The following is a 26,000-nucleotide window of genomic DNA, read 5'->3' as shown; positions in this document are numbered from 1 at the left end:
GGAGGTCTTCAACTGGATGATTATATGATGGGGACATTGAAGAGATGGATTTTTTTCCAGGTATGGATTGGATTAGATGCCTATTAAGATTCCTTGTAAACGAAATTCCGAGGCTATCAAAGTCTACAACTTTTTTTGTCACTTACAAAAGTCAACATGGAAAATGTTCATGAACAAACTCTAAAAGAGTTTATCTTTACTTGCTTAGTGTGTAATCTTACTGGACAGAACTTTACTGCAGAGAACATGGAGCATACATCAACAGTTAACCCACATGATGTGTTCCTTTGCTATTTTTGATAAATGTATATAGCAGGGAGATCCTTTCTCTTTGCCCACAAAAGATATAATAAAATGGCCCATTGAATTTCTACTGCATAGGAAAACCACATTGCCAAAATAGAGAGCTTGGATGATTTAGCCAATTAGGTCCTGATTAACTCAGTAGGCTTGGGAGCACTATAATTGAAGTTTACAAATGACTACGGCAGTGCTTGTTGAAACTGGACTTGCATGAGTACCTAAGATATTAGGTTATGAGGCATATAAACAAAGAGTTTTCTCTTAATTCCTACAGGGAAGGATCTTGGCATGAATTATAAAAATCTGTGGTCTTCCCAAGGGCAATGTTAAGTGTGTAATTTAAGAACAGTTCTCCAATGTGAAAAGCTCACTCATTATGCAACAATTCCTTAATATATACAGACATTCCAAAGGAATAGGATACATACAAGTTAAACTGAATTTGGACCATATTGAGAATTCATGGATATGTCTTAGATTCTATCTCAAAGAGCTCAATGATATCAAATCCTGGAAAAAGCCCTTGTCAGAGAAGGTGTAATACAGTAGATAGATGGCTTATTCCGGGATCAGAGATCCTGAGTTCATATCTTATCCTCTGAGATTTATTGTAGACCTAATCTTAGAGAAATCATTTAGCCTCACAAGACTTCAGTTCCTTCATTTGTAAAATGAGAATGTTTGATTCCTTTTACTCTTTTCATATTCAAAATCATAATGAAGTCTCTTCTATCACATGGGCTTGCTGTATGTTTAGTATGATAGCATTTTAGTAAGCTATTAATAAAATTTATCTGATGATATTTGATTGTTTGAAGGTGTCCTCCCTTTACAGTCACTGGTAACACAGAAGCATGTTATTGTTATCAATGACTCAGCACAAAATAAGACCATAATTAGACTGTAACATCAGAAAACATCATCTATTTTCTGATTTCAATAACATTTCTTAACTATAACTCTAATATATTTTAACCATTTGTTGCTTTGAGAGCCTTTGACTATATCCCTTTAAGTCAAGAAAATGACTTAAAATTCTGGAGTTCTAGAAATAATATCCAGATATATAATTTTTAGAAATAATATGTAATTCTTATGAAATATTGTATGTAAAATAATATTATTTTCATAAATTATTTGTAATTTAAAGAAATTACACACACTTTCACAAGGTCTTATAATACCAAATATCTAGATGTCACTGTGGATAGAGTACTGGATTTGGAATCAGAAAGATGTGTTTGAATGCTGCTCAGACATTTAAAAATTCTGTAACCCTGGGCAGGTCACTGAATCTCCTTCAACCTCGGTTTCCTCACGTATAATACAGAGAGAATAATAGCACCAATTCACAAGGAAATTGTGAAGTTCAAATAAGGCAATATATATAAAGCACATTTGAACTTTGAAGCTCTATGTAGATGTAAGCCATTATTAATATTTAGTATTTTGAAAATCAATGGAGAATATATGATCTGGAACATGTATTGGAGAGAGGACTGGAAGACAAATCCCTTTGAAACAAATCTATTGATTTCTTTATCACTGAATTTCACTGCTCCTACTTTGGTCCAATATTCTTTCAGTTTGTCATCTCTTTTTCCAAGGGGTATTGGTGGTGATTCTTTCTAAAAAGGTACTTTATTTAACATTGGTCTCAAGTGGGAAACAATTTGTCCTGAATGTTGGGGGCAGGGCAGAGATATAATATTATTTTACATACAATATTTGCTCAGAGTTTGGCTCTGTGTGTAATTTTTCACTTACCTGCATAATCATCTGTAACATAGTCTTCTGTAGGTTCCTCCACTCGACTAGAGCGTACGCGTTCCACTCGGGGAAAGTCATTTGTTGGAGAGTAAGGCTGAATGGATGTTCCATAGAGGACCAAAGACCATTCTTTCAATTTGCCTTGGGAAAAAAAATCACAAAATCAGAGAATCACCAACCGTTCACATTTTAGGGCTTTTCATTTTTCCTTCTGGCTATTTAAAAAAAGAGAGAGAGAGTAGCTTTAGAGAGTACTAGCTGGAAGCTGAACATGATATTTGTATGAATCATTGAATCAGTGGCTAATCCTGAAACTCATTTCTCTGGATATAAACTTTCATTATTATATCTACATTAGTTTTTCCTTTGGGGGCAGGGCTTTTTACCCTTGAACTAATTTAAGTGCGTGTGCGTGCATGCGTGTGTGTGTGTGTGTGTGTGTGTGTGTGTGTGTGTGTTGGTGAATTCACTTATATATCTAGTTCCTCTTAACTTTTATGAATTTTATTCTGTTTTCATGTTATTACAAATTATTCACCTTGATCCCCAAGTAGGAGCTTATTAAAGATCAAATGTCAACAGGTGCATACAAGTTGTAGAAATAACTTGTTAAGAGTGATTTCACACATAGTGGATTTGAGTGGCATATCCAAGAAGGATCAGAATGCAGAATAATCTAGCTGGGCCAAGGGGCAAATATTTTGAAAAGATCCCTTGAAATGAGAACTTTCGAATTGCTGTAAGGAAAAAGCTGATCAGGTGTCTGAACTAAGTTGTCACCAATGAGTGAGCAATGGAAGGCCACTAGGCTAGAGTGGGCAAACCAGCCGAGGTCAGAAAAATGGAAGAAATGGAAGGCTACATGCTTATCAATAATGAGACCCATGAGTAACTATTGCTTTTCCAGCCTGGTTAAGATGGGAAGACTCATTCTTAAACAAACAAACAAACAAACAAATAAATAAATGAAGAAGGTAGGGGAGGAGAAGGACATTGAGAAAGAGGAGGAAGAGGAAGGAGGAGGAAGACAAGAATCCAGATGATTTCAAAATTCTGGATACCAGATTATGTTCCATTTCAGTAAGTTCTGCATTTTATTGAGGATTTACTTTTCATAAAGTATAAGAAGTGTTCTGATGAGAAAAATATTCAGTGTCAACTGAGCTGTTTATCATGTTCTGGGTCACCAACTGAACTTTACCTTACCTAGCCCCTAAAGCAGACTTTTTTTTATAGTTATAGCAACAGACCTACATACAGATATAGACAGACAGACACATACACCCTCTGATTTAATCTAATTCTAACAGGCCCTTTCAGGAAAGTCAGACAGAACATTCTAACAGTCAATTAACTAGAAGAGAGGTGTAATCAACGCATCATCACTTTCTTTTGTTAGACAAGTTTACAACACTTTTCTTCAGGGAAGTCCTTTCAATAAAATTATCCTTTGCTACAAAAATAGGCTCTTTGCATCAAATATAATGAAAGGGAATGACCACTGGCAGCAATGATGATTATATATGAGCTCAATAACATAAAATACCAGGAAGACAATAGCTGTCTTAGGCCATGACGTTTTCATGAAATATAATATCTGTCTACTTCTTCTACTCTGAAAATTAAGGGACTGAGGTTGTTCCAAACTACTGTATGTAAAGAATTTCAGGTGAGAGCCCTCCAAAGGCAATGTTTGCCATGTGAAAACTTGGGAACCTAAAGAAAGTGCACTGGCAGATCTTAGTTTTTTTGGAGTTTAGAAGCCTGAACTTCTTAGAATGAATAGCTAGTCAATAAGTACTTCTTAAATGTGTACTATGTGCCAGACACAATGTTAAGTCCTGGGAATAAAAAAAAAGGTAAAAGACAATCTCTGTTTTCAAGAATGTCACCATTTGCTAAATTCGCTTTATTTTCCTATACGATGGGGTAGTGGAAAAAGCACTAGACATGGAATCCAGAGACCTGGGTTCAAATCCCACTTTCAGTATTTATTACTTAACTGACCCTGGACCAGACATTTATACTCTCTGGGTCATAGTTTCTTCAATTTATATAATTGATAATACTGTGTGTGCTACCTACCTCACTTGATCATTGAAAGGAAAATATTTTATAGAAATATGAGCAATTATCTTTTATTTTTTCATCTTATTTGTTCCTCTCTGAAATCACCTGTTATAAGATGTCCCTTTTAAAGTCTTCAACATATCCAGAATTCCCACAGGGTCTCCAGACTTATTCCCTTGCTGTTGTGCATTGGACATAATTTGTATTCAAGCAATGGAAAGATTTACTGACAGATTGCAAGAAATTGATGAATAGATTGCTTTTGTTATTGAATGGCAATATAAACCAGAGTGAGTTTTCTTATTCATTTCACCCAGTGCAGGAAGAGAACGTTTAGAAAGATGGGATAATGGAGCTGTTTGTTTTCCTATCAGCCACCTTCAAATCTATTTTTTCTGCCTTAGTTAATAGCATCTCTGATAATCTTCCTTTAAGTTCTTTGGTGAACGTTGCCACATGATACATCTTGTTTCTTTCCCTTGTGCTATTTCTTAAGTACATAAAAGACAAAACAGGACTGATCTTGGTCAGTTACTTGGCTCCATTTCTCCACTTTTGGGTACTTATGGAACATTTTGAGGTTTGGAACCACTGCCGCAATTTCCATCGAACCACTATCATATTAGGAACTTCATTTCTCCCCCACCCGCCCCCCACTATGGAAGCAAATAGCCATGGGGGTGGAGAAGGAATGAGGAGAGCCTTTTTGAAGAAGGGATATTCTGTTAAGCAATTGCTGTGCAAATAAGGAATGAGAAAATCCATTCAAGTTGCCAGCACATAAATGTCATTTACCCCCAAGGCAGCTTTAATGTGCAAAATGGAAATGCTTCACAAAATATATATTTTAATAATGAATAAACACAAAATCCAAATAGGGGCCAGCAACATCTCTATTCTGGACTGACTCCACTATTTAATTTGGCCTGGAAGAACTCTATATACCCAAATGAGTATCTAATAAAGACTTTCTTCTTCTCAAAGGTAGAAATCTATCACATCCCAAACTATAGAAATATAGTGGGTCCTTTTTTATCCCCTCTAAAATCAATCACTCTGTTGAGAAGAATGACTTACCCCAAAATATAATAGGGGTTAATGGTCATTATGCATCAACTATTAGTGGCCATATTGCTAATATTGTCTTGGCAATAACAAAATCAAAAAAGAAAACCATACCTAATATAAGAAATGTTTGGGATTAATTGGGAATGGGGCTGACATCTTATCTTTTTAACCTTCAAGTACCTGAAGTTAAAATAGTAACAATTTCATTTATAGCTCTTTAAAAACTTATTTCACAAAGCATCTTCCTCATAATATTCTATGAGGTGCCTAGCATAGTGCCTCTACACAGTAGGATTGATTGAGGTAGATTTTGCCAGTATCACTAGTTCCGTTTTAAAGATACAGAAAAGAAAACATCATGGTAAAGTGACATTCAGGGTTACAAAGATAGCAAGTGATCATGCCACTTTACTAAAAATCTTCAATCTAAAAATCTATTATTCAATCTATGAATAATCTACGATTCAAAAATACAAATGAAAATTAGTATAGCTTATCTTCTACTGTGGCAGGCATAGTAGTTACTATATATATGCATATATACATATATATGTATATGAAAACCTGAAGTGGGAGCTGGGGGGAAAGAATAATAAGTCAACAAGATTTATTAAACACTTTTCATATGTGAAACCCTGAGGATACAAAGAAAAGCAAAAACCCAGCCCCTGCCCCTCAAGGAGCTCACAGTTTAGACTATGAGAGGGATACAACATATTGCAGCTGGGTGACTGGAGTACTCCCACTAGGAAAAGAGAATTGCATACAGTAACAACTCAGAGGAATAGCAATAGGACAATAATGGTGAACCTATGGCACAAAGAGTGCTTCTAGAAAGAGCAGAGGGACTTGGGCAGAGGAGCTCCTTTACCCTTCTCTACCGTGCCTGATGACACCTTCTCACATTCCCTGCCCCTCTGCCCAGCAGCCCAATGCGAGTGCACAGAAGGTAAGGTGGGTGGCTCACAGGTGGCAGAGCTGGAAGGGAGCAGAGTGCTTCAGTCATTCCCCTCCCTCACTCCACACTTGTTGAGGACATTCCTCACTTCACTCACCCCTCTGCCCAGCAGACCAAGGGAGCACTTTCTCCCTCTCCTGTGTGGGGCAAAGGGGGGCAAGGCATACCCAGCATGTGTGTGTGTGTGTGTGTGTGTGTGTGTGTGTGTGTGTGTGTGTGTGTGTGTGTGTGTGTGGCAGGCATGGAATTCAGTCTGGGTGGGGGGAGCAGGGCCCAGCACTCCATCTCTAAAAGGTTCACCATCACTGTTATAGGAGGTGCTACAGGAGTCCCAAAGCCTACCAAATAGGGCATGTAAAGTAGTGACTCTGATCTTCAAGGACCTTCACAATGTGATTTTCACATCTTTGTCTAGCCATATACATTGAATATATTCTTCTCCTTCATATATTCTTTTCTTTCTTGTCCACATTTGCTCTTCTCATTCCTGATGCCAAGAATAGACAGTTTTTCCTTTCCTATTCCCATTCCCTTGCCCATTCCTGGCTGTTACAATTAAATTGAATTATCAGAATTCAGAACTTGAATCCAGGTCTTCTGATTTATCTCTGGTCCTTTCCCCCTTACAACATTCTGCATCCATGCAGAACTATAAAGCCATCAGTTTTTTTATTTCTTATGCTACAGGAGGGAAATATGTTGTGATTCAATGCCAAATACAAGAGATTTCCTTAAGGGAAGGAATCAGATTTTATATTTTAAGAGGTAATATGGAAGAGATTTGGAGGCAGGAAAATTTGTATTCATATAACACCTCCATATCTACTAGTTGTGTGATTATTGGTAAGTTACTTGACCTTTTTATTTGAACATCTAAGTTTCTTCATCTAAAAAACAGGGATGTTAATATCTATTATGATGTCTACTTCGCAGGAGTGCCAAGTAGCTTAAATGAGGTGTACTGTAATGTAATGGGCTTGCAAAACTTCGAGCAATATATAAATGTCAATTATTGCTTTGTTGAATTCTGCACCATTACAGGCATGCAATAGGCCTTCAATACATACTGATTATTTTCTAGGGATCCTTTTCTTTTTCTTTTTTTCCTTTTTTTAAACCCTTACCTTCCATCTTGGAATTAATAATGTGTATTGGTTCCAAGGCAGAAAAATGGTAAGGGCTAGGCAATGGGGGTTAAGTGACTTGCCCAGGTTTACATAGCTAGGAAGTATCTGAGACCAGATTTGAACCTCAGACCTCCTATCTCTAGGCCTGGCTCTTAAACCACTGAGCCACCTAGCTGTCCCGCCCCCCCCTCCCCATTCCTAATCTAAGCATCAGCCAGCTCCTAAACTTCTGTTGGCCATATAATAAAGATATAGTGGTGCAATTGAAAGGGTGCTTGATTTAGAGTCACAGGACCTAAGTTCAAATTGTATCTCTCACCCTTACTACCTATATGATATTAGGCAAGTTGCCTTTATCTTATTGAGTCTTAAATCTTCACCAATCCATGAAAATTTTGGAGTCAATAACTTCTTAAGGTCCTTCTTCCTTTTAATCAATCATCCTAAAGATCACTGCTATGTTTCATGTAGGAGTCTTCCCCACAAAACTTCATGTAGCTGAGTCTATTCAAAACATGGGAGAATTGAAATTATTTGTGGTGTGTGCTTTTTTGAAGGATCAGAATTGGATAATGGCAACATAGATTGCCTGAGACTTGGCTCTTCCCTGGATGACCAAATGGAGCATCAGTGAGATCACTGCCAACTCAGGACACTTGTGACTTGACTACAGAATGGCTTAAAAACCATGATGGTGGATGTCTGTGGTACACTGTGGAAGATTTACAGGAATGACTTTTTAAAAAAGTGTGCTAAACCTTTTGCCCCATGTTTTTTTTTTAATCCTTGCCTGTTGTTTTAGTAACAAAGGGCTAGGCAAATGGAGTTAAATGACTTGCCTGTGTCAATAATTGAGAAGTGTCTGAGGCTAGATTTGAAGTAGATCCTCTTGACTCTAGGCCTGGTGCTCTGTCCTCTGTGCCAATTAGCTGCCTCCTTCTACCTCATGTTGAAGTGGTGTTTGAAACTTATTTTATTCTACAAATTAATGTCACATATCAGTGTGAAGAAGGCAGTTTGCTTCATATGACCAGAGTGGCTTAAATCTTCCTGAAAAGGCCTTTGTTCTCATGGTCATTTCTATGCTATATGTGTCCAAAAGGTTTTCTTTCTTGGCTTTCAGGTTTATGTCACATAAAAAAGAGTAGAATATCATTATTCATGTTCTCCACTGTGAACTCATTTAGCTGGTATAGGACAGATCCAATACCTTACTTAAGTTTGCCAATTTAATTGAGAAGGAACTAGAGCCACCTAAAGAAACTAATTTCCTTCTATCAATCACATAAAAAAGTGAAGATCAGAAAATTTAGTTTCTCTGTCTTTTCCCTATGAAACAAAAGGCAGGTTTTAGTGTGGGGCAAAATAACCAGTGGATCATGGTCTGCTCTTGTCTGTTCCCATCACTACTGACTCTCTCAAGCTGTGAGTTCCTAGTGGGAAGGGGCTAAATCTGTCTAACTCATAGCCAAGCTCAGCATGGTGGTAAATATTTTGTACTCTGTTTCTGATGATGGTAAGATAAGAGACAATGTGATGGCAGACACAGGTCAGAATGCAATTCTATATTCTTCCAATTTAGAAAACAAGTTTAGCAGGAAATCAGTGAAGACTGGCTCCTACCTGGGGTCTTGAAGTTCCTCAGCTGAGATGGGGTATCATAAACTTCCAGCACCCAGTCACCTGCTGCTTTTTCACCCCAGCAATGGATAGTCATAAACTCCCAGTTTTTGAATCCTTCCATAGAATGATCAAATAGCCTGTAACAGAATCACCAAACAATGCTTTGTGGATTAATTTTTAAAAAGCAATGAAGGACATTTTCAGTATTGTTCTCATTACCTAGAATTATCATCACTATTTATTTAATAAATCCATAGATATTATCCAATTAAGAAAAGGCATCATCTCATTATCATTGGAGCACAAGGGTAAATCCTCATAGCATTGAGAAAGAGGCTGAGGGGTAACAGAATTTATGGGGAACTTGTCAGGTTAACATGAAGGAAAAATTAGTATAGTATTAGGTTGATGAATGAACACAGATAAATGGTAGACAAGTAGAGTCAAATATCTAGCTACCAATATCCTCCCTCTTAAACTTGGGGAAAGATGCTTGTTCACTCTTTCCAAAAGTGAATGGTTGTAGTACCACAGATGAAGAAAACTTTATTTTATCAATAATGGGCTGGAGGCTGAGAAAAAAAAGGTGCCTTTGGGGAAGCCAGATGGCTCAGTGGATAGAGAACGAGGTCTAGAGACAGGAGGCCCTGAATTCAAATCTGCCTCAGACATTTCCTAGCTGTATGACCCTGGGAAATTATTTAACCCCAACTGCCTAGCCCTTGGCATGCTTCTGCCCTGGAACTGACACTTAGTACTGATTCTAAGACTGAAGGAAAGGATTTTCTTTAAAAAAAGAAAGAAAAAGTCACCCACGATTCTGTGAAGAGAACATTTAATTTGAAATCAGAGGACCTGGGGTTAAATCCTGTCTCAGATACTCATTACCTGCCTGACATTGGGCAAGTCATTTAACCTTTTGATGTCTCAGTTTCTTCAAGAGTAAAATGAGAGAAATAGACTAGATGGCCTTTAATGCTTCTTACAGATCTGAAGTTACATTCCTATGATCTAAGATCTATAATCCTATAAAAAGGGAATTATCCAAGTAAAGCTATCCAGGATCCTGAAGGAACGATTGTTGGCTGTGTTTCTATTACTTAAAGACATTGTTCCCAAAGAAGAGCAATGAAACAGGAAAAAGTCTTGGCTATTTGTCTAGATGACTTTAAAAGAAAGAAAAAGGAAGCTGTAGGATGAATTTAGTTTCCATTCAACAAGCATTTATTAAGCAATTTATATATATGCAAGGTACTTCAGATACAAAGACAAATATAACAAAGTCCTGCCTTCGAAAAGTTTTCTTTCAAATGGAAAGACTGTATTCTACAAGATAGAGAGTTCTGTGGATAAAGTATCCTATTTCAGTGAAGACTGTATGGAATAGAACACTGTGTTCTGTCATTGGGGCCAAGTCATGAGAGTAATCTAGTAAATGTTTAACAACAAGCTCTTTGGGGAAAAAAAAGTATAATGACACATTTTAAAACCAAAACTCCTTACCTTCTCTCTTAGAATTAATACTAAGCATAGGTTCCAAGGCAGAAGGGAGGTAAGGGCTAGGCAACTGGGGATAAATGAATTGCCCAGGTCAAATGGCTAGGAAGTGTCTGAGGTCAGATCTAAACCTAGGACCTCCCATCTCTGTGCCTGGTGCTCCATCCACTGAGCCACTTAGCTACCCCATACATGACACACTTTTAAATTTAATCTCTATTAGTAACATTTTCTCCATTACTTTCTTAAGTCTGGAGGGAAAATTCCAATAAGTTCAATCCTGATTTGGAGTTTTTACCATTTTCCAAAGTACAAATTCTTACCCTGAAAATTTTACAATTGGATCTTAGAGCCAGTTCCAGTATACCCATGGGAGTATCCTCTACTTATATATTCATATTTTCTACCCGAGTAAATTCTCTACAAATAAAAATATATTTTACTTACAACTAATTTAAATAAACTTTTCCTAGAGGAAGGAATTAAATTTAAAAACTGCAATTATAGCATTAAAAGGTGTTTCCTTGAAAACAAGCACAAAATTACTGTCCTAGAGAGAAAAATTCAGTAGGGCTGTGATAGAGTGAGACTTAAGGATAAGTGAAGCTTTGGAGTATCAAGCCTCAAGGATTAACTTGAAGTAATGTCCAAATTTTGATAGCATTAGTTTTTAGCACAATTTGGAGACTGCTTGGCAGACGGAGATTTGATTTTCCTAATAATATTATGGTAATTTAATTATAGAAGGCCAGAGTAAAGAAGTAGAAACTTGGGTCTAAAACAGTTTCTGAATGAGGGGATCTACTATATTAAGTTCTTGAAATTCAACACTGACCTAGGGGAATTGACTTCAGAGTTTACTGCCTTGAAGTGGAATTGACTAACAAGAATTTGATAGAGCGTGAAGGATTATACATTTTATTCTAGAAGTTGACCCACATTGAGTTAGATTTTCTTTGTGCCTGATCAATTTCCTGGTTGTAACTCCAACACCTTTGTAGACTCCCATCCAACAACTCCTTCAGGTCATGGAAGAGTCACTCAACACATTGGAACAAGAACTTACTGACAGCTCGTTTGCAATGGTCTAATGTACATTCCAAGAACAGCTGAGGCAATGGGGTAATTTGGTGTGGTGGTCCATACCTCAAAATTACAAAGATGACCAACTCATCGAGGCAGCTGTCTCATGCTGGTCATGCTTCTATTTTTGTAACCATGACCAAATATTGATGATTCAAGGATCAATTGTCCAATCTGTAAGTTTAATTGACCCCATATTTCTCCTTTCAAATTTTTCCTTCCCACCTGCCTGCCTTCATCTTCTGGGCCACTGCAAGAATTTATACTAGAGGCCTGGCACATCTAAATTCAACCTAAACCGGGGGGGGGTAGTGGGATGAGGATAGGAAGAGAGAAAACAAAGACATTTTTAGAATTCTAACAAGTGCCTCAGACTTCCGAATGCAAACAGACTTTGTCTACCAGGTCAGGAAGCAATGAATTACATAACCCTCATCATTCTGGCAGCCAGAGTTTGAGTGTGGATGTAAAATAGACAGAATAAATCTCAGAGAAGTCAATATTTCTATATATTTAAAGATTTGATGGTGGAAAAGGCTGATATTAATTTCTTTGGTTATCTGAGAATTTAGACTTCCAAAGCTATTTATACTCATTTTTTGATGTATTTCCTCTTAAAAAACAAAAACAAAACCCAACAACCTTTAACTTTCATCTCAGAAACAATACTGTATGTGTGTGTGTCAATATTGTGTATTGATTCCAAGGTAAAAGAGTGTTAAGGGCTAGCAATGGGGGTTATTTGATTTGTTCAGGGTCCCACACATCTAGGAAGAGTCTGGGGCCAGATCCTGTCTTTAGACCTGGCTCTCAATCCCCTGAGCCACCTAGCTGTCTCCTACTTCCTCTTTATGAAATAATACAGTGTAAATACTGTAGTCAGCCATATTTAATTAGTATGTAATGGAGACTAGGGCTCTGTTATAAGGAAAGATAGCATATGAGCAGGATCTGGAAAATGCAGAGGCAGGGAAAGGTTCTGGAATTCTGCAGAAGTAACTGGGCTGTTTCTAATAGTCAGTTAAGCCTTGAGGCAGAGTCTTGTCACCCTGGGGTGGACCTAGTGAGATTGGCTTCTCTCCTGTGGCTTTCTTTCTGCTATATCTTCTCATCCTGCCTGTACCTGGTTTTCCTGTTTCCTGCTGGCTGAGTGATACATCTACAGGGCCTCTTGAATCAGCCATCTGTCTGTGAGACCCTCTCCCTGTGCCCTGTCCTGCTTAGCTTCTAAACTTAATACCTCTGTTACCATCCAAAGGGATTTTGGGTTAGAAGAGTTTATTTATTTTAGAGACTGGGTTTTCAGGTAGATAGGTAAAGGACCAGTGTAGCTCAATCTCTCTGAAGGTTTCCCATGAGGGAACAACTGTAGATCTGTGGGGAGGACTAGGAAGTGAATATTAGAGAAGGTTATCCTAATTCCCTTTCCTACCTTCCCTTGTTTTAATAAACCAAACCATCCCTGTGTTTGTTACCTCTGCCTGGGCTGTATTTGTTAGCCTGTCACCTCTATCCTGTTGGCCTTCCCAAAACCTATGTTATCTTCTGTTGCTAGCCCTGAGTAACCATTTAGACTTATTCCCTGAACCTACCAATATTCCATTCATACCACCTTGGTATTTCAGTTACTTATTTCAGCTCTAGATTTGTTTTTGAAATTCAGGAAAAAAAACACATTAAGAAGCAAACCAATGTCATTTCTCTTCCATCAACTCTTCTAGGGCCAACATTTTGAGTTCAAACAAACAAAAATAATCTGTGAACTCTAATGTCAAAACTGTTCAGCATATTTCCAGATTTTAATATGGATTTATTAGTCATTTGCTCAGTTATTAAAAAGTAGTCTTTGGTTTTGAGTTTCTGTAGCACTATAAGAAAGTTTCATACAGTGTTAGGAGATTGCAAGGATTGGGGTTTTCAACAGTAAACACGAGCAAGAGAGACAGTACAGCATAATAGCTAGAGATGACCTCAGAACCAGAAATATCAGGGCTTAAGTCTTGCCATTAACACTTGTTGGTATAGGGCAACTAAGTGGCTCAGTAGATTGAGAGCCAGGTCTAGAAACAAGAGATCTCGGGTTCAAATCTGACTTCAGACACATGCTAGCTGTGTGGCCCTGGCCATGTCACTTAACTCCCACTGCCTAGCCCGTACTATTCTTCTGCCTTCAAACCAATATACAGTATTGATTCTAAGATAGAAGGCAACGGTTTTAATTTTTTTTTTAAAAAGAGAACAAAAACAAAAACACACACATATATGCTCATGCATACACATAGACACTTACTGGCTGTGGGGCTCTAGGCAAGTTCCTTAAACCTGTCAGTGATAGTGGTGTCAAACTCAAATAGAAATGGATACTCTAAATATTTCCCAATTATAATTTAATCTGATTTGAGCTATATTAAGGAGTCTTAGGTGTTGGATACATCTGCTCTAGGTAACTCTTTAAGACTGCAAGTTACAGAGAAAGTGTCAACTTTCATAATAATAGGTGTTTCTTCCCCTGGGAACTCTATGCTGATGAAATTATAGGTCTAATTCTCCCCCCTCCAAAAAAAAATTAAAAGCATGGGCAAAGAGGTGACAAAATGATCTCTATTTATAGATTATAATAATACCCTAATTATTTTATAGGTATAGTACTCTGCCAATCAATTGAATATTCTATGTAATTAGGCAAAATAATAACAAAGTCATTTGGAGAGATGAAAGATCAAGTATATCAAGAGCTGTACTGAAAAAGGAGGAAGACAAAGAAGTAATTGCCAAAACTATCTGGAATAGGTTAAAAAAGTAGAAAAGTAAGTAGGTCAGTGGAACAGACTAAAGAAGCAAGACCTCTAAACACACATTCATGGTGCTTTTTAAAATCAGAGTACAAATTACCGAGAAACAGACTGATGAGAAATGCAGAGAAAATTGATAAACTGTATGATTAAAAGTATGTTGAGATCTGTACATCGCATAGTATAAAACAACATATTCCCAAATGGATTAATTCCTCAAATATAAAAATTATATCATAAAAATTAGAGAAGAATATAAGGCTGTCATACTTTTTACAATTATGAATGGGGGAAAATTTGTACCTGGATATGGGTTAGAAGAGATCTTAAAATGAAACAGGCAATTTTAATTATATAAAATATAAGAGTTTTCGCGGAAACAAAATTAATCTAGTCAGAACTAGAAGAAAAGACATACATTTGGGGGAAAAGTCTTTTTATCAGTATCTGGTAATAGCCTCTCATCCAAAATCTATAGAAAGTTGAGATAAATATACAAAATCAAGTGCCCTTTCCCGATAGCCTGGATGTCAAAGGATAGGCATAAATAATTTTCAAAAGAAATAAAAGCAGGGGGCAGCTGGGTAGCTCAGTGGATTGAGAGCCAGGCCTAGAGACGGGAGGTCCTAGGTTCAAATCCGGCCTCAGACACTTCCCAGCTGTGTGACCCTGGGCAAGTCACTTGACCCCCATTGCCTACCCTTACCACTCTTCCACCTATCAATCAATACACAGAAGTTAAGGGTTTAAAATAAAAAAAAAATAAAAGAAATAAAAGCAGTAAAGAACTAACTAAAAATATTTGAAATCACTAGTATCAGATCAATGCAAATCAAAACAATGCTGTGACAACAAGTTAGCAAAAGGTCACAAAAGATAAACACTGCAGCCCACTCCCAATCTACCTAGTATCAAATAGTTTTCTTTATCCATCTGATAGTTCTTTCTCATTTTCCTTTGCTGCATCTTCATCCATTCCTTGCCCTTTTTGTTTTTATTTAAACCTGGGTCTGTCTGTCTGTTGTCTGTCTTTCTGTCTCTCTCAATCTGTCTCTCTCTTTGTTTTTTCTCTTTCTCTCTTTCTTACTCTGTCTCTTTCTCTTTATTCTCTTGGCAAGCTCATCAACTTCCGTGGATTCAATGAACAGCTGAGTCCAATGTTTCCATATCCAACTCTCACTTCTCTTAAAAGCTACAATTGTGTATCACCAGCTTCCTTTACTTGGATGTCCCATTGACATCTTGTGCTCAACACTTTTGAAACAGAACTCTTTCTTCCTTAACTTATTCCTTTCCCCAATTTCCCTATTTCTATCAAAGGCACTGCCTTTTTTTAAAAAAAGTAACTCTTGTCAAGTCCTGTTGATTCTGCTTCTCCAATATTTCTCATGTGCAGCCCCTTTTCTCAATTCTGCCTTTGTTTAAGCTCTCATCACCTCTTGTCTAGATATTTCAACATTTCCTAATTAGTTTCCCTTCTTCCAGGCTTTCTGTATTTCCATCCTTCCTCCTCATGGCTACAAAATTGATATTCCAAAAATTCAAGTCTGATCAAGTCATTTCCCTAGTCAGCAAGGTTCATACGGTACCTAATGCTTTTAAGATTAAATGTAAGACTTGGCTCTTTGGCATTTAAAACCCTCCATAGACTTTTCCCATATTGCTTACCTAGACTGAAAGACTTGCCACAAGAACTAGTCTAGAAGGAGGGGAGACTGATCACATGGAGCAAAAAGAGATCTTTCTTAGTCTCCTTGGAGACTACACTGTTGCATCTAGTGAATCCCTCCTTATATCTGGTAGAAAGCCTTCCCCTTAATGCCAGATCCCAATGGAGATCATTCCTACACTAGCTGTCACTCAGTACTAGATGACGTTGTGGGGGGAAAGGTTAGGATTTTCTACACAACCTCTGTTCCATTCAAATAGCCAGAAGGTATAAACTTTCAACTACAATCTTTCCAAAACGGGACATAGCTATAATACTCAGCCCTCAGAGATAACATCCAGGAAAAAACCTCTTATAGAGAAGAGAGAGCCATCCCTACCAACTGCTAACCAATCACCATACTCAGAGAGGCAAGCCAGACTAGCTGAAGTAGCAAAACACACTAAGGGAGAGAAGAGGTAGCACGTGCTGAACAAGTCAAATCTCTACCACCACTTTAGCTGTCTTTCATATTCTGATGGAGATAGCCCAGGACCTTGACCCCAAAGGCACTATTAAATCATTCTTCATCAGAAATTGATGTCATTTTTTATCAATGAAATGTCCTTAAAGAAGAGACAATAATATCTGCTTTGCCACTACACTCTGGGGTCTGTAAGGTCTTTCCATCTGACTTCCATTTAAGCCCTTCCATACATGATGTATCCTCAATGGGATGTGGCTCTTTGACAGCAGGGACTATCTTACTTTTCTATTTGTGTCTCCCATGCTTGGCACAGTGATTTGCATATGGTAAGCATATGGAAAATGCTTTATTCATTAAAAAAAATAATCCCCTTTTAATATGGTTCCAACCCATCTTTCTAGAAGGATCTCACATTATTGCCATTCAGGCACTGGCAAACTGGTCTATTAATTTCCCGCCATATGCAACATTCCATCTCTAGTCTTTGTGTCTTTGCCCAGGCCCAGGCATTCCTCATGCCTGGAGTTTTCTCCCTCTTCACCTCTGCCTCATAAAATCCCTATCTTCCTTCAAAGCATAACTCATGCTATCTCCTATAGAAGACTTTTAATGATCATCTTAGTTATTAATATTCTCCCTTCAAATGTGAAGTTATTTAGATTTTATTCTGTTTATGCTTTCTACATATTTGCCCTTACACATCTTGATTCCTCAGAATTGGAATATAAGCTCCTTGAGGGCTAGGATTACTTTATTTTTATCTTTTCATTGATAACACCTACCATCATTTCTAGCCTATAGTCTTTTTGAATAAATTTAAATTGGAGAAACTGTAGCCAAAAAACAAACAAACAAAAAAAACAAGGGGAAAAAGGATATGCTGGTGGGAAATATCACTTGGGTCAAATGCTCTGGAAAACATTACAGAAACTAGGAAGAAAATTACTAAAGAGGCAATATTCCCTTAAAAAAAAACACAACCTTACCTTCTGTCTTAGAATCAATACTAAGTATCAGTTCCAAGGCAGAAGAGAGGTAAGGGCTAAGCAATTGGGGTTAAGTGACTTGCCCAGGGTCAAATAGCAATACCCTTTTATAGTAGAATCAATATCCAACTCTTAGGATAGATAAGGCTAGTTTTTCCTTTTAAAAGCATTGAAATCATCCTTGAGGCTCAATTGGCTCATGAGAATAAGAGTTAGGCTTTTGATATAGATTCCTTTAAGCCTGGAGACAACCATCACCACCACCACCAAACAAAAACCAAACAAAAGGCTTGAAGAAGTTGACTCTCTTCCTCTAGGTTTTCGTCTGAAAAAATATGGGCAACATGAGGATAGAGTAGCTATGATCAACTGAATCAATGCTATATCCTTGCTAAATGTCCTCTTCTCTTTACAAATATCTTTCCTTACTATGATTAGGTAAAACTCCTTTTCTTAGCTATCAGATGGCCTATGAATGTTTCATTTTGTTCCAGTCTTTAACTTGAAGTACCAGACTAGACTGGGTCAGTCTTGACTGGTATAACTTGGACCCAGAGATGCGAGTGGTGAGGAAACACCTTTTATGACACAAAAAAGTTCATAGTAGTCTTATTCATGAATAAAAAAGGCTGGGAACAAAAACAAAATAACTTGCCTAAAGAATGGGAAACACTTGAAGATAATATCACCTGAGTGACATGGAATATTCTAACAATATAAGGAATAAGAAGTATGAAGAGTTCAGAGAAATATGAAAAAATCTTGCAAAGATCATAGAATATATTGAGGAAAGCGGTGCCAAAGGAATATTATACAAAATGACTACAGCAATATAAATAAAATCAACAGAGGCAATAAAACTTTGTCAAACATAGTGGTCAATGTTAACACTACCTTATCTAAGTAAAGAATGAAATTTCTCTCTTCTTTCTGTGAATCATCAATAACTAACAGTTTTTGAGGGAATGGATTTTATAAAGAAGGTTTGTTTTGGTGTTTATTGGAAAGTATCTATATCGTCAAAAACAAAAGAGACACTTTGGAAGAGAAATGGTAATCATTATGATCTGGCATAGCTTGAGAATTCATGCTGGATTAACTTTATTTCTTTTGTTGTAAGGGTTTTTGGACTGTCGGGAGGTACTAGATGTAGTGTAGCTGGATTTTATCAAGGCATTTGATATAGTCTCTCCCGATAATTATGGGCAAGGAAAAATAAGAGATGAATTTTAAAGAAAAGAAAACCTAATAAGGATTGGAAATGGAAGGAAACTGAAACTCCTTTGCACTCTCAGATTTTGTGAATGCCTCAAAGAGTGGCCATTGATGAAAGAATATCAACTTGAAGGGAAGTTGTCAATAATGTGGCACAGGGCTCTGTCCTTGGTCCTATTCTTTTGGTTATATCTCTTAGAGACATGGATGAATGCATAGAAGGCATAATTATTATATTTTCAGGTTATATTAAGCTCATACTTTAAAGTACAAAATTAAGCCTCCAAACAATCTCCATAGACTAGAATGATGGGGCAAATTTAATGACACCTAAAATGAATGCATATAAAATTCTGCCCTTGAGTTCAAAATTAATTTCACAAGTACATAATGAAGAAGAAAGAGATAATTATTTAGGTGAAAATTGAGATTTTAGTGGATTACAAGCTCAACGTGAGTTATTAATACGAGGGTAATGTAATCTTAGGAAGCATTTAAAGGAAGTAATGTCCTGAACATGGGAAGCTAATGTTTCCCTGCTAGCTCTTGTGAGCTTTCCTTGAATACAGAAGATAAACAAACATTGACCTTGTCAGATTGCATTCTGGAGTATGGTGCTCAATTCTCTACAACACATTATAAGAAGGACAATGACAAGCTGGTGTGCTTATGTAGAAGGCCAGGTAGATAAATTAACTTTGGAAGAAGGGAGACATAATAACTATCCTCAAATATATGGCAGTTATCACTTGGCACCAGATGGCAGAATTAGAAGCAATAGATAGGAGCTAAAGAGAGGAGATTTGTCTCAACATAAGGAGAAAATTCATAATAATGAGATAAGTAATAATTTTGTTGTTCAGATGTGTCCAACTCTTTGTGACTCCATAACCATACTGCCGTTAGGGTTTTCTTAACAGAGATACTAGAATGGTTTTCTATTTCCTTCTCTAATAGAGTAAGGCAGTGATTCCCAAAGTGGACGCCACCTCCCCCTGGTGGGTGCTGCAGCGATCCAGGGAGATGGTGATGGCCACAGGTGCATTTGGGGGCAGTGAATAACTGAAAGGGGGTGGTGATAATATGTGACAGGGGGCACTAAGTAATATTTTTTCTGGAAAGGGGGCGGTAGGCCAAAAAAGTTTGGGAACCACTGGTTTAAGGCAAACAGAAGTTAGGTAACTTGCCTAGGAACACACAGCTAGTATGTATTTGAAGACAGATTTGAACTCAGGTTTTCTTGACTCCAAACTCAGACCTCCAACCACTGAGCTATCTAGTTTCCCCTTATGATAATAAAAAGATAATTATTATCTATGTACATAATATAAATAACAGAACAATTATAGATTATATAGATATATAATTATGATCAATCATATAAGTATTATATAAGCAATCATGTAGTATTAATATTATATTATAATTAGTATCATGTTACATGTGATATATAGATAATAATTATATATAACATAATAATAAATGAATAATATAAAAATTGAACAAATTTCTGCCAATGAGGAATCTTCAAGCACAATGAATGAATTATTGTAGGGAATAGTCCAGTGGATGTCTTTGCTCAGATACAGAATCAGAATCAGACTATATTTCACAATTTTCTTCTAATTCTGAGATTCCACAAACTGTCAATATAATTAGTGTGGGTAGAAAAGCTCACTGAGTACACTAAAACCAATGCTAGATTAACTTTATGCCACTGTAATAATCTCCCATTAAATAAAACAATTACTGTAACTCAACTTCATGATCATATACTCAAAGGAATAATCTATGCATGAATGACAAAAATGAAACAACTAGTTATCACAGTCCCATCCTTTTTAATAGCTGTCATATGAGCTACTTTGGAGGAAGATTTCGATAAAAAGACTATCATCAAATATAGTGCAACTTTCTGAGGAATGATTTCAGCAAATAATTCACACTATTGTTGTAGGAAGTGTTTTTTTTTTTAAGGATCCTGGCAGCTTGCCAAGACAGCAACATTCTTCTGCACTGTTATTATGTTAACTAAAAAAACTACAGCATTAAAAAAATAAATCAATACAAGCATGTACTTTAACATAATTATTTCTAAATTTGTAGATAGTCATTTCAATCTCATCAGTTATTTCTAATGTGATATTCATCAATTATGCTCATCATGGTATTTGACCAAGCTGTTTAGAAGTTTCTTTCCCTCATCCCTATTTAAAGAGGAAATTATATTCCATGTTTTAACTTTTACTTCAGGTCAACTGCTGGTGAGGTTTTTCTCCCTTAAGAGGTTCAGTCTTTGTACTATTTACTTAAATTCCTTCCCAAAAGTGGTATTTTAAATATGCTATTAGGTTTCTATTCTTATCTAAATCCACTCTTTCTGTCATGGTGTAAGCAACAGAAATAGGCTTAATAACAATGATTCCGTATTTTAAAAAATACTCAAACAACATAATTTCTAGGATTCCCAGGTATCTACATTTCTGTCTATTAAGATGAGCTCATTTATTTCAGTCCAATGTCTCTGAGACTCCCCTGGGCACTACTTCCCTCAGAATCTCCAAATGATTGCATCCCTGCTGTGTGTACATGGTGAATACTTAATATTGGCTGCTTGAACATTTATCTACTGCTGTCTGATTTTGGTATATTTGCCTGAGTTAGATCAAACTCAGATTGCAAACTCTTTTTGTAAATCATCATGTTACGGCACTGAACTCGGTACTGCTAACAAGCATGTACTTTATAAATGCCTTTTGATGATTAGGAAGACATAGAGATAGGGACTAGATCTGTGATTTAATTGGTATGAGGAACTCTCAGATGAAGAACCTCCCTCTATCAATGTAGGTTGGCAACTTCCTGGAATATTGAGAGATTGACTTGTCCAGTTACTATATGTTAGAAGCACAATTTGAATCAGAGTCTTCTCAGCTCCACAGTCAGTTCTCTATCCATTACTGCAGTTTTCTCTTTCATGATTATGAAAAGAGGTGGGAGGAAACTTGCTAAATTTTGTAAAAACATTGTTACTATTATTCAGTCATTTCAGTGGTGTTCAACTCTTCATGACCCCATTTGAAGTTTTCTGGGCAAAGATACTAGAATGGTTTGCTATTTCCTTCTCCAGCTCATCTTAGAGATAAAACTGAGGCAAACAAGTTTAAGTGACTTGTCCAGGTTCACACAGCTAGTAAGTATCTGAGGCAGGATTTGAATTCAGGATGATGAATTGTCCAGGCCCAGCACTGTGCCACCTAGCTTTCAAATTAGGATGTGAGAATTTGGGAACCTTCTCCCTCTGCCTATTAGTATTCCTATTTTCCTTTGAGATTCAACTCAAACACCATTTCCCATAAGGTAGCTTTCCTAATCCAGGTGCTAGAGCCCTAACCCTAAGTTCTTTCTCTTAATTACCTTTTATATATTTTATATCTATTGTATATGTAAATGTATATGCATACCCACATATGATTATGTATAGGATTTATATATTATGTAAAATATATTATATAATATGTATATTCTATATTCTACATAATGACATTTATCATCCATCAATCAATATTTATTCAAAGTACCAGCTCCTGGTCTTATTTATTCAATAATTCTTTTACTTTCAATTTTATTAATTTCTCCTTTAATTTTTAGGATTTCCAATTTAATTTTTATCTGGGGATTTTTCATTTGTCCTTTTTCTAATTTTTTAAGTTGCAAGCCCAATTCATTGATCTCTTCCCTCTCTATTTTGTTGATATAGGCACTCAGAGATATAAATTTTTCCCGAGTACAGTAAACATTTGTTAAAGTGCCTACTACATGTCAGGTACTGTGCTAAGCACTTGGAGATACAAAAAGAGGCAAAAGACAGTTCCTGTCCTCAAGGAGCTTCCAATCTAATGGAAGAGACAAGATATCAACAAATATATACAAAACAAGTTATATACATAATAACTAGGAAATTATTAGCAGAGGGAAGGCATTCAAATTATGGGGGGTTTGGGGAGACTTCCAGTAAAAGATGGGACTTTAATTGAGACTTAAAAGGAATCCAGGGAAGTTGGTAGGTAAAACAGAAGAGGGAGAGCATATGAAGGCAGCCAGATAAAATGCCTGGAGCTAAAAGGTGGAGTGTCTTTTTTTGTGTGGAACAGCCAGGAGGTCAATGTCACTGGTTTGAAGAGTACATGGTAGGGAGTAAGATGTAAGAAAACTGGAAAGGTAGGAGGAAGCTCGGTGATGAAAGGCTTTGGATTTCAAACAATGATTTTTGTATTTGATTTTGGAGGTGATAAAAGTTTATAGAGTAGGGGTGTGACAGGTTCATATCTGTACTTTAGGAAAAGTCACTTTGGTAACTGAATGGAGGATGGATTGGAGGAGGAGGAACTTGAGGCAGGCAGATCCACCAGCTGGATATTGCAGGAATCGAGGCATGAGGCTACAGGGGTATCAGAGGCAGAGGAGAGAAGGGGGTGGGTTTGAGAAATGTTGCAATGGTAAAATCAATAGGTCTTGGCAACAGCCTGGATATGGTGGTGGTGGGGAGAGATTGTAAGAAGTCAAGTTTGACACCAGTGTTTAAGCCTGAGGAACTGGGAAGATGGTGATGCTCTCTATATAGTAAAGTAGGAGTGAAGGTAACAGGTGGGGAGGATATAGAAGGAAATATAATGAGTTCTATTTTGGACATTTTGAGTATAAGATGTTTACTGGACATGCAGTTTGAGATGTCTAAGAGGTAGTTGAACAGTGAGAGTAGAGGTCAGTAGAGGAAAGATAGGTAGATTATATATAAAATATGTAATAATATATAATGAATACTATAGTATAACATATGTTATATACTTCTTTAATTATACACTATACAAATATATATATAATTTATATGTATACTATATGTTTTGTTATTTATATGTATAATTGGTTTAGAGTAGTAAATAGAATGAATGCTAGGCTTAGAACTGGGTTCACTTATGTACAAATGTGGTCTCAGACATTTACCAACTTAACTATGTGACCTCAGGCAAGTTATTTAACCTGTTTCAGATTCCACAACCTCATAAGTTTATTGTGATCATAAGATCAAGGGAATAATGTTTGAAAAGCCCTTTAAGGCACTATTATAAACATTCACTTTTCTTAGCATCACCTACATGCAAATATATTGCCTCTTTAGAGACAGTTTTCAAAGGGATTTCCTTTTGGTCTTCCTTTCTATCACTAGATCTTAGCGCATAGTAGGTACTTAATCAATACTCTTTAATTAATTGCTTGAATGGTGAAGAGCTTACATGTAAGGCTGTATCATGTACTTCCTTTTATTTTTATGTTTCAAAACCCTTACCTTCTGTCTTATTGATTCTGAGGCAAAAGGGCAGTAAGGGCTAGAGCAACGGTCGGCAACCTTTTTGGCTGTGAGAGCCATGAATGCCTGCAGAAAGAGGAGGATGGAGGCGGAAGGTGCTGGAATATGGGGGGGGGCGGGCTGCAGGGCCCCCTGGGGCACATCCTGGGGCTCTGCTGGGACTGGCCAGAGCCATACATTGCGGACCCCTGGGCTAGATGATAGGCGTAAAGTGATTTGCCTTGGGGTCACACAACTAGGAAGTGTTTGAGGTCACATTTGAACCCAGGACTTCCCATCCTACACCTGGAGCTATGTCTACTGAGCCACCTAGCTGCTCCTATCTGATGAACTTTTATTAGAGTGGTTTAACTTTTACTATATGGCATCAATCCATTTCAATCCATTGCAGATTCTATCAGTATCAAGAGCCTATCATTGGACTAGAAAAGGCAACAATTAAGAAATTATTAAAGCATGAAGAATACATTTAAAAAAAAGGATGATTTTCAGAATGCCATAGGTCTCTTTGATCTCTACCATTCTCCAGCAAGAAATGGTACCTTTTGTGTACTGAAGGCCATAATTAGAAGCAGAAATATATGTTCCTGTGTAATCAAATTTAGAATTGGAGGCAAAGTATCAGCTTTCACTCAATGGCCAGGTTTTTGAAGCAGAGGGTTAATATGCATGAATCCAAACTAAAATAGGGGTGGGGTGGCTCTAGAAGGGATGTTGCAGTAGGGATAGAAAATGGAGTCAAAATAGCTTTTCATTATTCCAGGGAGCATCTCATGACTGTAGAATGGAAAACCCGATTCTTAATAACTCCAGCCAGTTTAGGGAACAACCTTTGCTGCAAGAACCCAGCAATTACACAAGCAGAATTTGAATATGGAGGAATCAGTGTAGAAAATGTAGCTTTTCTGTGTCATTGTCTTTACCCCCCAATTTTAAAAATGGCTGGAATCCATCTAGCTTTCTGTTCTGCCCACCCACACCTCTCTCCAATAAGCATACCATTTGTGCTGAATATACTGTTTTTTCCATTAGGGAGGGAAGGTAGACAGGCCAAAAAGGGGACTGAAAGCATTGGAGGGGGAAGAACAAAGAAAAGGGAAGGAAATAACCATTTGTCCATTCCAATCCTGCCCTTTGCTTATCTTGTGATCCAGCCTACTAAATTAGCAACCTGGCATGCCAGTGGTACTTGCCTGCTGGGCTAATGGGGCACAAAAGCTTAAGCTGAACCAGTATTTTGAACACTGCAGATTTGCCTTCCAGGGCTCTGCACCTGCAAATGCTTGGATAAACTATTCTCCTTTGAACAGCTGTTCTCCACAGGGGTTCAAGTAACAGCCTGTCAGCTGGGAGAAGGAACTGCTGAGAGACTCCAGACTGCCTAGACCTGACTTATCAAAGACCTCAGTCTATTCCCATTGCCCATGAGAACTAGATTTGGAGAACTAGATTCCTAAGAATTATTTGGGATTGGGGTGGTGGTGGTAGAGAGAGAGAAAACCTGAAGACAACCTTACTTAAATATGCTGTAAGAGAAAGAGTCCCTTCAAAAGGCAGGCATTCCCTATTGATTGCAGAATTGCTAAGCAAACGATATTATATGGCTGCAATAGAATATGACTTTGCTCTAAGAAACAAATAACTGATTAATTCAGAGAAGTGTGTGGGAAGATTTATATGAACAGATGCAAAGGAAAGTAGAAAGAACCAGGATAATAATATTCAAAAAGCCCATGACATTGTAAATAATAACAAGAAGATAATCACAACTGAATACTGTGAAATTATAATGATGAGGATAGCCCCATCACCTGAAAAGATATGAAAATATATTCCCCTAAATCCCGATTCTTGGTAGAGGTGGGAATAAAGATTGGACTACTGCCTATTACATCAGACTTTTTCCATGATGTTAGGATTTTTCCTCTCTTTTTTTTTATAAGGAATGGTTCTATAAGGAAAAGTGGGAGTGGTTAGAGTGAGAAATATAAGTGATATGAAATAT

The 26,000-nt window shown here is 37.1% G+C and overlaps 1 protein-coding gene across 1 annotated transcript in view; it reads right to left on the bottom strand.

Annotated features, from left to right (window-relative positions):
- Nucleotides 1-26,000, bottom strand: part of PCSK5 (proprotein convertase subtilisin/kexin type 5) — a 593,358-nt gene that overhangs the window by 198,026 nt on the left and 369,332 nt on the right. The window contains exons 13-14 of the mRNA XM_044678618.1: nucleotides 8,920-9,056; nucleotides 2,071-2,214 (exon numbers count right to left, since the gene is read on the bottom strand). Of these exons, the coding sequence (XP_044534553.1) occupies nucleotides 2,071-2,214; nucleotides 8,920-9,056 (281 nt within the window). The remainder of the gene's footprint in view (nucleotides 1-2,070; nucleotides 2,215-8,919; nucleotides 9,057-26,000) is intronic.

This window comes from Gracilinanus agilis, chromosome 1 (assembly GCF_016433145.1).
Source record: "Gracilinanus agilis isolate LMUSP501 chromosome 1, AgileGrace, whole genome shotgun sequence".
Lineage (NCBI taxonomy): Eukaryota > Metazoa > Chordata > Mammalia > Didelphimorphia > Didelphidae > Gracilinanus > Gracilinanus agilis.
This window is presented reverse-complemented; position numbering and strand designations above follow the sequence as displayed.